At 34.6% G+C, this 15,707-nt stretch overlaps 1 protein-coding gene and 1 long non-coding RNA gene across 12 annotated transcripts in view; one reads left to right on the top strand and one right to left on the bottom strand.

The window, feature by feature from the left end:
• Positions 1 to 15,707, top strand: part of LOC112640801 (uncharacterized) — a 184,068-nt gene that overhangs the window by 60,970 nt on the left and 107,391 nt on the right. For 5 of the 8 annotated variants that reach the window (XR_007411433.1, XR_004816952.2, XR_004816948.2 and 2 more), the window contains exon 1: positions 5,059 to 5,290. This is a non-coding gene — a long non-coding RNA (uncharacterized LOC112640801). The other 3 variants (XR_007411435.1, XR_007411432.1, XR_007411431.1) reach the window with 3 other exon arrangements.
• The window catches only part of DPYD (dihydropyrimidine dehydrogenase), a 796,351-nt gene that overhangs the window by 761,253 nt on the left and 19,391 nt on the right, over positions 1 to 15,707 (bottom strand). The window contains exon 2 of one of the 4 annotated variants that reach the window (XM_049111637.1): positions 4,815 to 4,853. The exons of the other annotated variants lie outside the window; for them this stretch is intronic. Within the exon in view, the coding sequence (XP_048967594.1) occupies positions 4,815 to 4,853 (39 nt within the window). The remainder of the gene's footprint in view (positions 1 to 4,814; positions 4,854 to 15,707) is intronic. 4 annotated transcript variants of the gene reach the window in all.

The raw sequence follows: 15,707 nt of genomic DNA, 5'->3' as shown, positions 1-15,707 counted from the left end.
ATCTTACAACTTTCATTTTATTAAGTATCCACTAAGCAATATGCATAGTGTCTGATGTTAAACTTGGGCTTAAGTCTTAGCTCTACTATTTTTGCAATTCCTTTTTTTCTTCAACAATAAAATGGTCATTAGCAATGTACCTTCCTCAAACTGGTTGTTCTGAGGATTAAATAAAATAAAACTGTCTAGAATGTGCATGCTGTGAGTGCTTACTACCTGTTGTCAGTTAGTATGTGACAGAACTAGATTTTAGGCTCCATTCACCCAATGTATATTCGTGTTCTTTTACTTCCAAGTTTGAATATATACAAGGGAGTATTTTTTTTAAGTACAGGAGTATTAAAAAAGATGAAGGAAACAGGTAAAAAGTTAACTATAAATGAAACAGTAAGAAAAAACAGCTGTATCCAGGTGAAACCAAATCATTGATTCTGAATTTATCTGTGCCCTATGCCTACAATTTCAAAAGGAGATGCCTCTAAATGCAATATGCTCTTCACAAATTAAAATGGCAGTGTGGAAGGGTCATGAAATTCAAATATAGGTTTTTAAAATCCACTACATATAAATAGAAATGCAGATGTCATTTTATAATACATACAACAGTATATAACTCATGGACCTTTGGTCTCAACATGTTTGGGTAAATTCATATTACAGTTCCTTCCAGAGAAAGGTCAGACCAAAAGTGATGAATTTATAAAACATCAAAAAACTCATCAACTAGAAATGAATGAGCCCCTTCAGAATGCTAGTCATATTGCCTGGGGAATTTGTTCATTTCTATTGAACAAATAGTTAACACAAATAAAATAGTTTATGCATCTTAAAACATCCCATTCATCATGCCACTCTTACTCAACACAGGAAGGTTAGACACATGAAGTTGTTGCCAGTATGTGACTTTCCTTTGCTTATAAAATACACACCATACACCAGGCACCTCAGTGTTCTCTAATTGTAATAAATGTCTTTTTATTGTCTTTCAGAAAAGATTGAGAACTTAAACCCAGAAACCATTACTTATACATCTGGTATTAATCTTAAAATTCCTAATATAAGAGAGAGCATGCCAAAAGTGGTGACTGATTCTGACTTAGACACTGTATTAGTCAGTTTGGGTTGCTACAAAAGAATCTTACAGAAGGGTGCCTGGATGGCTCAGTTAGATAAGCAACAGACTCTTGACTTTGGCTCAGGTCGTGATCTCAGTGTCATGAGATGGAGTTCTGTACTGGGTGTGGAGCCTGCTTAAGATTAAGCTTCCCTTTCTCCCTCTATCCCTTCTCCCCACCCCACTTGTGCATGCACTCTCTTTCTTAAAAGAAAAAAAAAAAAAAAGAATCTCAGACTGAGTAATTTGAACAACAGACATTTCTTTTTCAGTTCTGGAGGCTTAGTTCCAACAAGGTGCTGACCTATTCAGGTACTAGTGAGAGACCACTTCCTAGTTTGCAGAGAGCCACCTATTCTCTTTGTCCTCACAGGGCACAGAGAGACAGAGAGCTCTCTTGGGTCTCTTCTTATAAAGGCACTAAACCCAGTATGAAGGCCCCAGCCTCATGGCCCCAACTAACCTAATTATATCTCAAAGGCCCTATCTCCGACTAATATCAACTGAAAGTCAAGGCTTCGAAACATAAAATTTAAGAGGGACACAGACATATAGTCCATAATCATCATGGAAAAAACTCCACTGTCTGAGGAACTGTGCAAATGCTATAAATAAATACTGGGCATTAACTTACAAGATAGCTTTATCTTAAGATTACAAACAGTACCACATCGAGTTTACACCTTTATTTTATTAAAAAGAAACTTCACGGGTGTGAGGGAATAAGCAAAATGGATAAAGGACAGTGGGAGACACAAGCTCCCAGTTATGAACAATTAAGTCAGGGATGAAAGGTACAGCATAGAGAATATAGTTAATGGTATTCTAATAGTCTTGTATGGTGACAGATGTTAGCTATACTTGGGGTGAGCATAGCATAACATATAGACTTGTACAATCACTATGTTCTGCACCTGAAACTAATACATCAAGTATACTTAAAAAAAAAAAGAAAAAAAGATACTTCAAAATAAACAAAAGCAGTATTATACAGCATTACTTAATTTTTTTTAATAAAATAAAAACCAGGGATCCCTGGGTGGCGCAGCGGTTTAGCGCCTGCCTTTGGCCCAGGGCGCGATCCTGGAGACCCAGGATCGAATCCCACGTCAGGCTCCCGGTGCATGGAGCCTGCTTCTCCCTCTGCCTCTCTCTCTCCCTCTCTCTCTCTCACTGTGTGCCTATCATAAATAAATTAAAAAAAAATAAAATAAATAAAATAAAATAAAATAAAAACCACATTAATGAAGAAATTAACAATAGCCATTAGGTATCCTATTTTATTCTTTAAGGCATATGAACAGCAAAGCATTAATAATATATATCCTAATTTATATACTCTACATATATTTTTAGTACAAAAAGTGAAAATCAAGTATCATGTGCAAACACCATGTGATGTCAAAAATAGAAAAAAATAAGAACCTACACTACAGCTATTTCCTTCAAAAATTTCACTACTTTAACCATAAACTATTTGATATAATGTTACAAAATATCCATGCATTATATATTTAAATGAAAACCAACATTTGGAAAAGGCATAATTATGAAAATCCATGCTAAAATAGCATCTTATGTTGGCAAGAACTGAATATATATATGAATCTATATGCAGAAATCCAAGATAATATTATGAAGGGAGAAAACTTATAAGGATTATTACAGTACCATAAAAGAAAAAATTCACCAGTTCACTGGGTAATTATGAAAGTTCATATTCTAGAGTTTATGCTTTTTTCATTCAAGAATAATTATTTTATCCTAAATCTTGCTTTACAAAAATTGTCTCAAAGTAAAATCAGCCTTACAGAGTCTTTTTAATTAATATGAAAACTACTATGATTTATCTGTAATCCACTTACTTTTGTGGATAAGATATACTGGTTTTCAAAAGATCTGTGTTTACAAGACCAAGGGTCATTTTTAGTTCAAGAGAGGTTAAGTGCATACCAGCATGCCAAAGATAAAGCACTAGTGACCAACATACAGAAAAACTGGAAAACAAAACTTAAGAATAAATAAGGAAGTAGGATCTTGCCTGAGTTTTGATTTTTTTTTTAAACTAGTAAACTGAGCAAGTGCCATGATTCTCAGGTTCACAAAATGTAATAAATCAAGTACTGACTAGTTGCCCTTTATCTATATGGGCTAGTAAGTGATTTACATCAGAAATAAGAAAATGAATTTTTTAAAGATCTATGAATTTTTTTGATTTATTAGTATGAAGGATTACTATAAGATACTTTCTCTTTTGAGAAAGGTAAGAATGGAACAAAGAGTATATGATGATTTAGGAAGTTGGACTATAACCAAGAAAATGAAACATGTGAAAACACTCATATTATTATGCTAAGAGTCTTAGTTTAATTCTCAACTCTCCATAACTTCTGCACAGTATTCAATATTGTTAATTCACTCCTCTATCCAGAAACTCATCTGCTTTGGTCCATGATGTCATGGCATTAAGACCACTCTTCCTATTCACTATTTTTATTTTTGTACTTTTCATTTCCCCTCTTGACCACGAAGGCTTTTTGGACCTCTACTATCGGCCTTTGACTAATGATTACTTTTCTAAATGTGAGCTTTATATCTATATTCTAAACCCTGAGATCTCAACCTTGATCTATTATCATCCATTTCATTGGATGTCAAATAACCCACTTGCATGTTCTATCAGTGTCTCAATTTCTTAATATCAAAAACAATGCATTGCCAATCCATAACTACTACTTCTTTTGTTCCTTAAATTCAAATAATGCTAGTCAATGTTAGTCACATCTAGCCTGTCTTTTGTATTTTCTAATTTTCTAATCTACTGCAGATCCTTATGCAGAAGGCTTGCATTATAATAATATTCTCATTAAATTATCCACCTCAAGTCTGTGCTTTCTTCTTTCTTATATGACAGCCTCCATACACACATATAAATTATGTGTACACATGCACACATGCACACACAAAGCTTAAATGGCTCTCATTTATATACATAATGCCAATAAAAACTTACTATTCAGTCTCATACCCACCTACCATTCCAACACATCTCCACCTCACCTATATGTATGTTTTGTTTTTTGTTTTTTGTTTTTTTTTTTGACGCTGTTGTTTTTTAAGCAGGCTCCACATCCAGCCTGGAGCTCAACACAGGGCTTGAACTCACAATCCTGAGATCAAGACCTTAGCTAAGATCAAGAGTCCAGTGCTTGACTGGCTGAGCCACCCAGGGGCCCCTTACTTATGTGCTGTTTATTGAGTCTATGTATGGACATTCCTATATCCATACCTCTGCTCCTATCACTCTCTGTATTTGGGATACACCCAATTTATGCTAGTTTAGATGCTAAATTTTAAGTTCTAAGAACTATTTTCTAAAATTTTAGAAGCACTGTCCCTCCCTCTACTTAGATTGCATCCATAAACATTTACAGAATCTAATGCCACAGTCATTCATTTGATATAATATGATATTAGTAATCATTAATATACATGTCCTCTCCCATCAAAATGCTCACTAAAAACCTCAAAAGTGAGGATATATTTTAATATCCCCCTGTCCTCAATACCAAGCATACTTCATTAGTGAAAATTTGCAACAACAAAAAAATCTTTAATGAAAACATTTTCTTAGCAAAACAATAATAACAAAAGGCAGCAAGAAACTTCCACTGGAGAACAGAAGGATGTTGATACTTGCCAAATCAAATAGAATTCTGTTTTCTTCTTTGTGTTCATTCTATTGCAGAGGATAAAGAGAACACCATTCAGTACTCGTCAGCAGTTACACAAATTTTAAGCCATATAATCATTAACTTCTCCAAAATGAGAAGTCGGTGTTTTCCTCACTTTTACGGAAAGGCTTAATCATGCAACTCACTTGCTGAAGCAGCAGTGAAACACTTCAAACTGAACCTTGAAATCTGTGGTAATAAAAAGTCAGCAACAAGTTCTGACAAGAAAACAAATGAATTACTTGTTCTTATTCATTCTTCAACTGTTCTCAGGACAAAATTTTGGATTTTATTATGCAACACAGGCATCTCCAACATGACAAAGACATGGTCCCTAGAACAAAGAGGCTGCAGACCACTGAATGCAACAAACAGGACAAAATAAAAATGAAGTGATTTGAGTATGTTCGTGGAGTACTGCAAGGTGCTGTGAAGTCTGAAGGTGAGTCTAGGAAAGGCTAAATTTAAAGGATATATTTATGTTTTAAAAAATATATGTGGAAATCTTTAAAATAAAAAGGAGATCCTTTAAACAATTTCCATTAAGAGAAAATATGATGTTATTTGCAGCAATAAAAAGCTGGACAATACCTACAGCAGAAAGAGAAAAGTGAAATTACAGTCTGTCTACAGTGGAGTTTACCTATACCTACAGAGTCTCGCTCTCTCTGTGTCTCTTATGAATAAATATTTTTTTAAAAAAGAAAAGAAATAAGTTCTATTAGAAATAACCCTGTATATTAAATAATATTTTAATATAAAATTCCTGTATATAATTACTATGGAAGCTACTTATGTTCTATTAATAAATGATATCTTGTATTCTTAATTAATGCCCTTTGAATGCCTACAGAGAATGGTCTCAATTTAAAAAGTAATAGTATTAGGGAGTGGAAAATATTCAGTATAAAGTCGATCAAGATATTTCAATTTTTTTTTTTTTAAGATTTTATTTATTTATTCATGAGAACACACAGAGAAGATTGAGAGAGGCAGAGACACAGGCAGAGGGAGAAGCAGGCTCCATGCAGGGAGCCTGACGCGGGACTCGATCCCGGGTCTCCAGGATCACGACCTGGGTTGAAGGTGGCGCTAAACCACTGAGCCACCCGGGCAGCCCGATATTTCAATTCTTTAACAAACATGACCTAGCAATTCCAACTTAGGGGCATCAATATCTCACTTTAAATAATTTAAGTTTAAACCTAAAGCAAGATATTTTTTAAAAAAATGATGCCTCTTCTGCTAATCAGCCTTTATAATTAAATACTACTTGACTTGGGAGAAATGGGAAGTGAATGTTAATGGATATAAATTTGTGGGGGGAACAAAGGTTTAGTCTCTTTTATATATATATATACTACACTTACATAAATTAACAAGAAAACAAGAAAATGCCAAAAAAAATAGGAAAAGGGCATAAATACTTCACAGAGGAACACATGTATATCTTCAGTCTAAGAGGGACAAAAAGAGAAAAGTTCAGCTACCCATTGAGTCTTCGTTGCAATAAGTCTCTGCTCATACCAAGTTTCAGATGAAGACCACACTGCCCAATATTTCTCTTTTGTGCTTTGTTAGACATTTTAATTTTTTTTTCATATTTTCTGCCTTTTTTTTCAACTAATTTTTTTTAATTACAGAGAAAGGGAGGGGCACAGGGAGAGAGAGAGAAAGAATCACAAGCAGGCTCCACACCCAGCACAAAGCCCAAAGAAGGGCTCGGTCTCACGATGGTGAGATCATGACCTGAGCTGAAATCAAGAGGTGAATACTTTTTTTTTTTTTTTTTTTGACCATGCATCTATTCTTTAATGTTTTCCCATGATATACTAAAATAAAAACAACATTTCAGCCTCAGACAAAAAGGAAAAGAAGGTAAGGGTATAACCCTATAAGGTCACAAGACACAATGAAGTTTAAGTACTCAAATAAAAAAAAAATTAAAAAAAAAAAAAAAAAAAAGAGGTGAATACTTAACCAAGTAAGCCACTCAGGGACTCCTCAAGTATCTTTACACTAGCTTTACTGAGATACAATTCCCCACATAATTTACTCACTTGAAATATACAATTCAATGTCTTTTAGTATATTTGGAGTTATGCCACCAGCATTGTAATACCTTTTAGAGCATTTCATCAATGCACCCTACAAATTCATACCCATTAGCAGTTACTTCCCATTTCCCCTGAATTCTCATCTTTGGGGAACCATTTATCTACTTTCTGACTCTACAGATATGTCTATCCCCTTTTCACAGGTTTACTGATATATAATTGATAAATAAAAATTACATATATTTCAAATATACAATATAGTACTACCAACTATAGTCACCATGCTGTACATATTAGATCTCTAGAACTTCTCCATTCTGTATAACTGAAACCTTTATACTCTTTGACCATGATCTCTCCATTTCCTCTGCCCCCTACCCCTGCAAACCACTATCCTACTCTCTGCTTCTATGAATTTGACTTGATTGGATTCTGTGTTAAGTGGTATCATGCAAAAAAAAACAAAACAAAAAAAAAAAAGGTGGTATCATGCAGTTGTTTGTATTTTTGTGCCTGTTATTTCATTTAGCATAATGCCCTCCAGATTCATCCATTTTGTCACAGAAAACAGCATTTCCTTCTTTTTTATGGTTAAATAATATTCTTCTGTGTGTTTATCTGTGTGTGTGTGTATGCCTGCCTTTCTTTATCCATTCATCCATTGATTTATGCTTAAGTTGTTTCTATATCTTGGCTATTATAAATAGTGCTGAATGAACATGGGTATGCAGGTATATCTTCAGATACTGATTTCTATCCTTTAGAAATATACCCAGGAATGGGATTTTTGAGTCATTTGGTAGTCCCATTTTTAATTTTTTAGAAACCTCCATACACTTTCATAATGGCTGTACCAATTTACATTCGCACCAACAGTGCACAAAGGTTCCTGTCTCCACATATTCACCAACATTTGTTATCTTCTTTTTGATAATAGCTATCTTAACAGGTACAAAGTCACATCTCGTGATTTTGATTTACATTTCACTGATTAGAGATGTTGAACACATTTTCATATTCCCACTGGCCATTTGTATGTCCTCTTTTGAGAAATGTCTATATGGGTACTTCTCCCATATTTAATTCAGTTGTTTTCCTGCTATGGACTTGCCTATTCTAAGCATGTCATATAAACAGGATCACATAGCATGTGGTCTTTCATAACTTATTTTTTTCATTTAGCACAGTATTTCAAGGTTTATCCATGTTGCATTTTACTCTTACATGTTATAAACACACGGTATGTATTCTTTAGTCGATTACTTTCTAATGAGACATAATAATTAAAAATTATACATTTACCCATGTAGTTAACATTTTTGTAGTTTTGTATTACTTGGTGAAAATCGGTATTTTCACCTGCTATCATCTTCCGTCTGAAGGACATGACTTCCTTCAACATTTCTGTGCAGGTCTACTGTTGATAATTTCTTTCAAATTCTGAAAGTCTTTTTACACCTTTATTTTTTTCAGTTTGTTTTGTTTTGAAAGAGTATGCATAAGCGGCGGGGGGCGGGGGGCATGGACAAAGGAGACACAGAGAATCTTAATCAGACTATGCTGAGCACCAAGTCCCAGCTGGGGCTCGATCTTAGCACCCTGAGATCATGACCTGAGCAGGAATCAAAAGTCAGACAACCAACTGAGCCACCCCAGTGCCCCCATCTTTGTTTTTCAGCACTATTTTCACTGATATAGAATTCCTTTGAGAGTTTTTGCTTTATTTTTTTCTTCCTGGTATTTTAAATCTTACTTTCTGTCTTTTCACTTGCATTGTTAACAAGAAGAAATTTGGTTTTGTCTTTTTTTTGTTCTGTATGTAGTATGCTTTTTTTTTCCTCTGGTTGTTTTGAAGATTTTCACTTTACCACTGGCTTTGAACAATCTGATAATGATGTGCCTCAGTATAATTTTGTTCATGTTTCTTCTGCTTGGGATTCGTTGGTCTTCTTTGACCTAAAATGGATTTATTTTTCAAATGTGTTTTCTGTCCCCTCCCCCCACCTTTTCTCTCCTTGGCAGATTCCATTTACATGTATATTAGGCCACTTGAAGCTGTCCCACATCTCACTGATACTCTTTTCTTTTTTTCTGTGTTTCATTTTGGATAGCTACTACTGCCATGTCTTCATGTTCATATCTTTTCTTCTATAATATCTAATCTATTTTTAAATTTTATCCAGTGTATTTTTTTATCTTAGACATTGTAGTTGCCATTTCTAAAAGTTCAGTTTGGATCTTCTCTCTTCTATGTCTCTATTTAATATTTTGAACATATAGAATACAGCCATCACTGCTTTAATGGCCTCTGCTAATTCTAACATCTGCATCAATTTTGTCAGTTTTGAATTTGGTTCAGTTTGTTGATTTTTATATAGACTATGCGTTTCATGTTTATACTTCTTTTCAAAGATGGCTGACAAATCTTTAATTTAATCTTTAATTTAATGTCAGGTATTGCACATTTTACCTTATTGGGTGGGGGATGTTTTTGTATACCTATAAATATTTTTAAATTTTGTCTAACATATGGTTGAGCTATGTGGAAATAGTTTGGTCTTTCCAGGTTTTGCTTTAAGACTTGTGAGATGGTACTTGAGCAGCATTTGCTTTAGGATTTAATTATTGTCCACTGCTTAGACATGAAACTTCTGAGAACCCACTGTCCTGATAATCACAAAGTTTTTCAATCTGGCTGGTGGGAGCAGGCTCTATTCCCAGACCAATGTGAATGTCAGGTACTATTCCTTCTAGTTACCTCAGATTTTTCTTCACCTAACTTTGGGTCATTTTTCTCAGATGCATGGGCTATTCACTGCCTTGGAAAATTCACTGGCAACCTTTTAGAAATCTCTGGGTTTCTCTCTGAGCAGCTCTCTCCTATTATTATATTCTATAAACTCTAGCTGCCTTGGTCTCCCCAGACTCTCAGCTCTGTCCTCTCAACAGAAAAAGTCCACCAGGCTCTGTGTGAGTTCCATTTCCTGAGCTGAAGCCTATAAACTCGAGATAGTATGCTGGGAAAATATTGGAGCTCTCTTCACTTGTTTTATCTCTCAGGGGTCACTATATTTTGCCTGATAGTTAATGTCTTGAAAACTATTGTTTTATATATTTCATATATTTTTCATTGTTTCAGGTAGAAACGTATTCATAAAAGGGTTAATTCGATAGGTCTGAGTTGCTCAAGTCCTGCACATTCCTATTTCAGAAGTGGCCCTTGAACCACTCATGGAACATTCTGTCCGTCAGAAGTGTTTTTGTGTGCCTGAGGCCTTGGATGATGACATACCAACTGACTAGGAAGTTTAATCACATGAACACCTGATTTTTCACTGGTGGTCTAAAGCTTGAAGTAACTGAAGTCAGCACTACATACCTACATAACTCATGTCCAATAAAAACCTTGGACACTAAGGCTTGGGTCAGGTCAGCCTTCCTTGCTGGAATACTCCATTCATGTCACATATTGTTGCTTAAAGAATTAAGTATGTCCCATATAATTCCATCGAGACAGAATACATAGAAGCTTGTGCCTGATTTCTTCTAGGTTTTGACCTGTGCCTTTGCTCTTTGTTGACTCTCATCTATCCTTCATTGTAATAAACTGTAACCATGAATATAAAAACTTTTGAGTTCTTTGAGTACTTCTTTTGAGTAAGGAGACTGAGAGTGGCCCCAGGGACCCCAAAAACAAAATGTAAATCCATTTCCTATTACTCCATCTTGAGTAGAAGTAAAGACATAAGTACCATATTTTAACAGCCACTCTTTCCTACGCAACTTACGTTTGTAAAGCACCTTGACAAAAAATACAGAAAAGTTCTCAAAATGGCAATATCTCCACTCACTTTTATATTCAACTAAGTGCCAGCCAGTAAGATATATTTGGAAGTCTGGATCTTCTGGGAAGTCTCATTAAAGGGAGAGATACACCCTTCTTTTTCCCTTCCTTCTTTCTTTTTGAGCTCTGGCTTCCAACTTGAACAATGGAATGGACTTGAGAATATCAGTAGGAAAAGATAGAAACCTATTGACAAGAAAAAGGTGTTGCATTCCCTATACTCCATATCTCTAGACTTTTTTACATCAGGAAGAAATAAATTACTGCCTTGTTTAAGCCAATTCCATTATTTTTTTTCTATTAAATGCCTCATAATCTGGTTCTTACAGTGCCCAAGGTGATTCTGGTGGCCAACTAGGTGTGGGAAGCACTGATAGTCCAATCAACAAGGGAAAATATTCAGAGCCAGAGTGTATATAAATGTCAAAATGAAAGCATTTTGCTTATGTACTTAAAAGACAAATGGGAAATCACATCAGCATAAGTTAGTATTTTTCTTGAAATCCATCAAAATGTCAAAAATCCTAAACCAAAAATTACTCATTTCAAAAAATGATCAATGGAAATTTTGTTGTGCCACCATAGAAAAAAAATGATTCATTTTAATCTCCATTGATTGAGTGCTAATAGCTTTCACCACTTTAACTGACATGAATTTTTTACAATGTGGCACAATGATGTGAATAAAAATTTACCCAATGTTCCTTTACAAACTGTATTCTGGAAACTTTCCATAACTATCCCTTGTACATAACTCCCTCCCTTCCATCCACACTCCCAAAAAGGCTGTGTTAAACCCTTTCTACCAGGCTGTAGCAGATAATACACTTCTGTGCTCTCAAGATATACCCATCTCTATCAATATTCTCTGACTTGAATTCAGAATTTGTTCTAACCTTATACATATTTCAAACAAGAAGACAGTTTAACTCCTTTTTCTCAAAATTGTATAATGCCTCTTATTTGAAAAAACAAAAATATTTAGACACATTTTTCTAATGTTCTTGCACTGGATACCTGTTTATAATTGCTGATGTTGAATTATGGCTTTCAGTATACCAGACGCTTTTGTGTTTTTTCAATTTGATCATCACAACAATCCTATGATAGCATTGGTATTGTTATTGCCAGTTTATAGATAAAACAAAATCATGAGAAAACTGAAGAAGTGACAGAGATTCTAATCCACATTTGTTGACTTCAGACTCTATATGTTAATCACTATTCTGTACTTCCTCCATGGGCAGCAATAATGACAGCTTCATATTTATTTTAATGTATATAACTCAAGGACTGCTGTATATTCATTATGAAGTCTGAAATCAATTTTGCACTGGGCAGATACAGTATAAACAAGACCTGAATTGAGTCAGCCTTAAAGACAAGTCTATCATCTATCTATTAGCCACAGCATCTGACAAACTGCCTGATACACATTGGTTATGAAGTGTTTATTTAAATAAAGAAAAACGGGATCCCTGGGTGGTGCAGCGGTTTAGCGCCTGCCTTTGGCCCAGGGTGTGATCCTGGAGACCCGGGATCGAATCCCACATCGGGCTCCCGGTGCATGGAGTCTGCTTCTCCCTCTGCCTGTGTCTCTGCCTCTCTCTCTCTCTCTCTCTCTGTGTGACTATCATAAATAAATTAAAAAATTTTTAAAAATTGTCTAAAAAAAATAAATAAAGAAAGAAAAACAAGCAAATCTTAGAAATATTGTTAAGGAAGCTCTAGTAGGACTTGATGACAATAAATATAGGTTGTGAAGAGACAGAGAAATAAATGTCCCTCCTTGTCAACAATTTGGTGTTTACAAGATACATTGATAACTATAATTGGTAATCACAGAAAATAAAAAGTTGGGATAGAGAACCAGCTTAGAAAAAAATTTCAATATTTTTTGGCATATCACTTGAACACTGATGTCATTTACAAATGATATAAAGGCTAAAAAAAAATTGATAGTGAAATATAGCATGTTTCAGTGCCTTTCAATTGTGGGATTTGAATTAAGTCCAGACATGTTATCCGAAAAGCTAAGATTCTTCCTTAATTGTGAAGAAATCACAGATGCTCTGGTACCAAAAATACAGTTTATAATTCAAAAATGCCAAGTAACACTACTTTCATTATAACAGAAATAAGGGATCCCTGGGTGGCGCAGCGGTTTAGCGCCTGCCTTTGGCCCAGGGTGCGATCCTGGAGACCCGGGATCGAATCCCACATCGGGCTCCCTGCATGGAGCCTGCTTCTCCCTCTGCCTGTGTCTCTGCCTCTCTCTCTCTGTGTGTGTGACTATCATAAATAAATAAAAATTTAAAAAAAATAAAAAATAAAAAAATAACAGAAATAATAAGCTTGATACCTAAAATGAACAAAATATTTTTATATACATTATTAGATCCTGTATTCCAAATGAAATCTACACTGTCTAAAATTTTTGTATTTGTGCCTGTCTGTCCCACTAGACTTTGAGCTTATAGAGTATAATGACTGGCTATGATTCATAGCATTATCTTCAGTACCTTGTAAGAGGCATAAAGAATACTCACAATGAATCAAACTGTACCTCCTTAGGATGTTAGAGCAATAAGGGGCCTCCTTTTATGGATGAATGTTGTACAGTGAAAGGACAACCCAAGTAAAAGACAGTAAAGATCAGGACAAAGTCTCCTGACTCCATTACATCACCACACTCATACAAAATATTACTACAAACATGCTCCCAAATATTTTGCATTGTCTACTATTTCACATCATGTCTGACCCCACTTTTCATTGGAAATCATATCTAAAGTAGAAATGAAGCAAGAACCAGGAGATATATAAATACTAAGACCAGAAAGAGGCATAATAGGTCAGAAGTTCAGTGTTTCAGATTTATGGGATAAAGCTATATTTCTTTTATTTCAATAGGAAAAATTACATGATCCCTATATTTAAAACAATTTTTTAAGCATTGAAAGTTTTCCATTGCACTGAAATACTCTTCATCTCAAGATGAGTAAATTATCACCATCACTTTCAATACAAAGCTTCTTACTCTTCAGCTGTCATTTTACAGATTCATACTGAAAATAAATTTTAAGAAGAGTTACATTGCTGTGCACTGACTAATAATTTCATCAAATTAGTAGCATTCAGCTTCTAGTGAGTCTTCTTTATTATTTTATTCATAGAATATTTTATAAAAGGAACATACTAAGCAGAACCATTTACCTTTTAAGACTTTCCTTAAATAGGGCATACCACTAGGAAACAATCAGCTATTATTCCCTATTTCTATCTAAATAACTGTAATAACTTCCAGGTGTTTAATAAAAGGCATTTCCCATCACTATATAGGTCCATACTTTCTATAAGCCTTGCTGGTTCTTAAACTTGTTCAAAGGTATAAACATTTTTCTCAAGGATGATAGATATTAGGTTGTAATTAAGGTTATTGTGCTGGCATGGAAGATAATTTGACTTAATGGAAGACTTTCTGTGATGGAAATTAACAAGTTTGCTACATAATTGCATAGCAGGATTGGTTTTGAGTAACATTTGTGCTATTTACACACTAACATTTAAGGAAGCAAAGGCTAGATGATTAACAGATTTATTGTAGTAGTTACTATGAAGTGAAATGACTCAAAGGACTAGATATAATTTGTTTAACATCACAAAGAATGCAGTATCTCAGATTTCTTTTACATTAAAATTTGTTACAATGAAGATTTTGAATATTCATGAATATATATTATGAATACATAACGTATTTTTATTGGAAAGAGTAAAAAAAAGTTTTAATTAAAGTGAAATTTGACCATCCTAAAATCACAGGTTATGGAACTAGATGGAGCATTTGATAACTTTAAAAAAAAAGAATATCAAAAAAAAAAAAAAAAAGAATATCTAAATGGTATTTCTTACAATTTGTGAGTCAACTCCAAATAGAACTACTGTTAGAACCAGAACCTTGAAACAGGCCAAATACATTAGTGTAGCAAAAGTATATCTAACATAGGCAAGGCTGTGGAAGTGTCTGTATTTATTAAATTAATTCTATTATTAATATAGCAATATGTTTAGTATCAATAACAGCTTTTATAACAAAATTATACCTTGGGAAATTTTTCTTGGTACTATCTTATAATCCATTATTATTCTTCATTTTCAAGCCTATTCGTTATTTGGTCACTTAAATTGAACTAGTATTGAACCCAGAAATCCAAGTAACTACTGTTTTCAAATCTTAAACTTCAAGTGGCCTTTTTTTTAAAAAAAGATTTTTTTTTATTTATTCATAATAGACACAGAGAGAGAAAGAGAGGCAGAGACACAGGCAGAGGGAGAAGCAGGCTCCATGCCAGAAGCCCAATGTGGGACTCGATCCCGGGACTCCAGGATCGCACCCTGGGCCAAAGGCAGGCGCTAAACCACTGAGCCACCCAGGGATCCCCTCAAGTGGCCTTTTAAAAAATGTACTTTTCCTGGGGATCCCTGGGTGGCTCAGTGGTTTAGCGCCTGCCTGCAGCCCAGGGCATGATCCTGGAGTCCCAGGATCGAGTCCCAGGATCAAGTCCCAGGATCGAGTCCCACATCGGGCTCCCTGCATGGAGTCTGCTTCTCCCTCTTCCTGTATCTCTGCTTCTTTCTCTTTCTCTCTCTCTCATAAATAAAAATAAATAAAAATATTTTAAAAAAAAGAAAAAAATGTACTTTTCCAAAGCTGCTAGGCAAATGGCCAAACACAAAAAAGGAAAATATCCAAAAATCTGATAAATACAAATTGGAATCATACTAGCAGAAGAATTAAAACAGAAACAGCTCAAAGTATTGCCTCTCAAAAAACATCTGGGAAAAGAAAAAGTACAGAGAAGTCACTGGTGTGCTAGACTTATCTCCAATGGGTTCTGGAGAACTGATAGTTATAACCTCTTCCAAACTCTCCATTTTTAGGGCTGAAAAGTCTGCCA

This window comes from Canis lupus, chromosome 6, assembly GCF_003254725.2.
Source record: "Canis lupus dingo isolate Sandy chromosome 6, ASM325472v2, whole genome shotgun sequence".
Classification (NCBI taxonomy): Eukaryota; Metazoa; Chordata; class Mammalia; order Carnivora; family Canidae; genus Canis; species Canis lupus.
The sequence above is the reverse complement of the archived record's forward strand: the minus strand, read 5'-3'. Positions and strand labels throughout refer to the sequence as shown.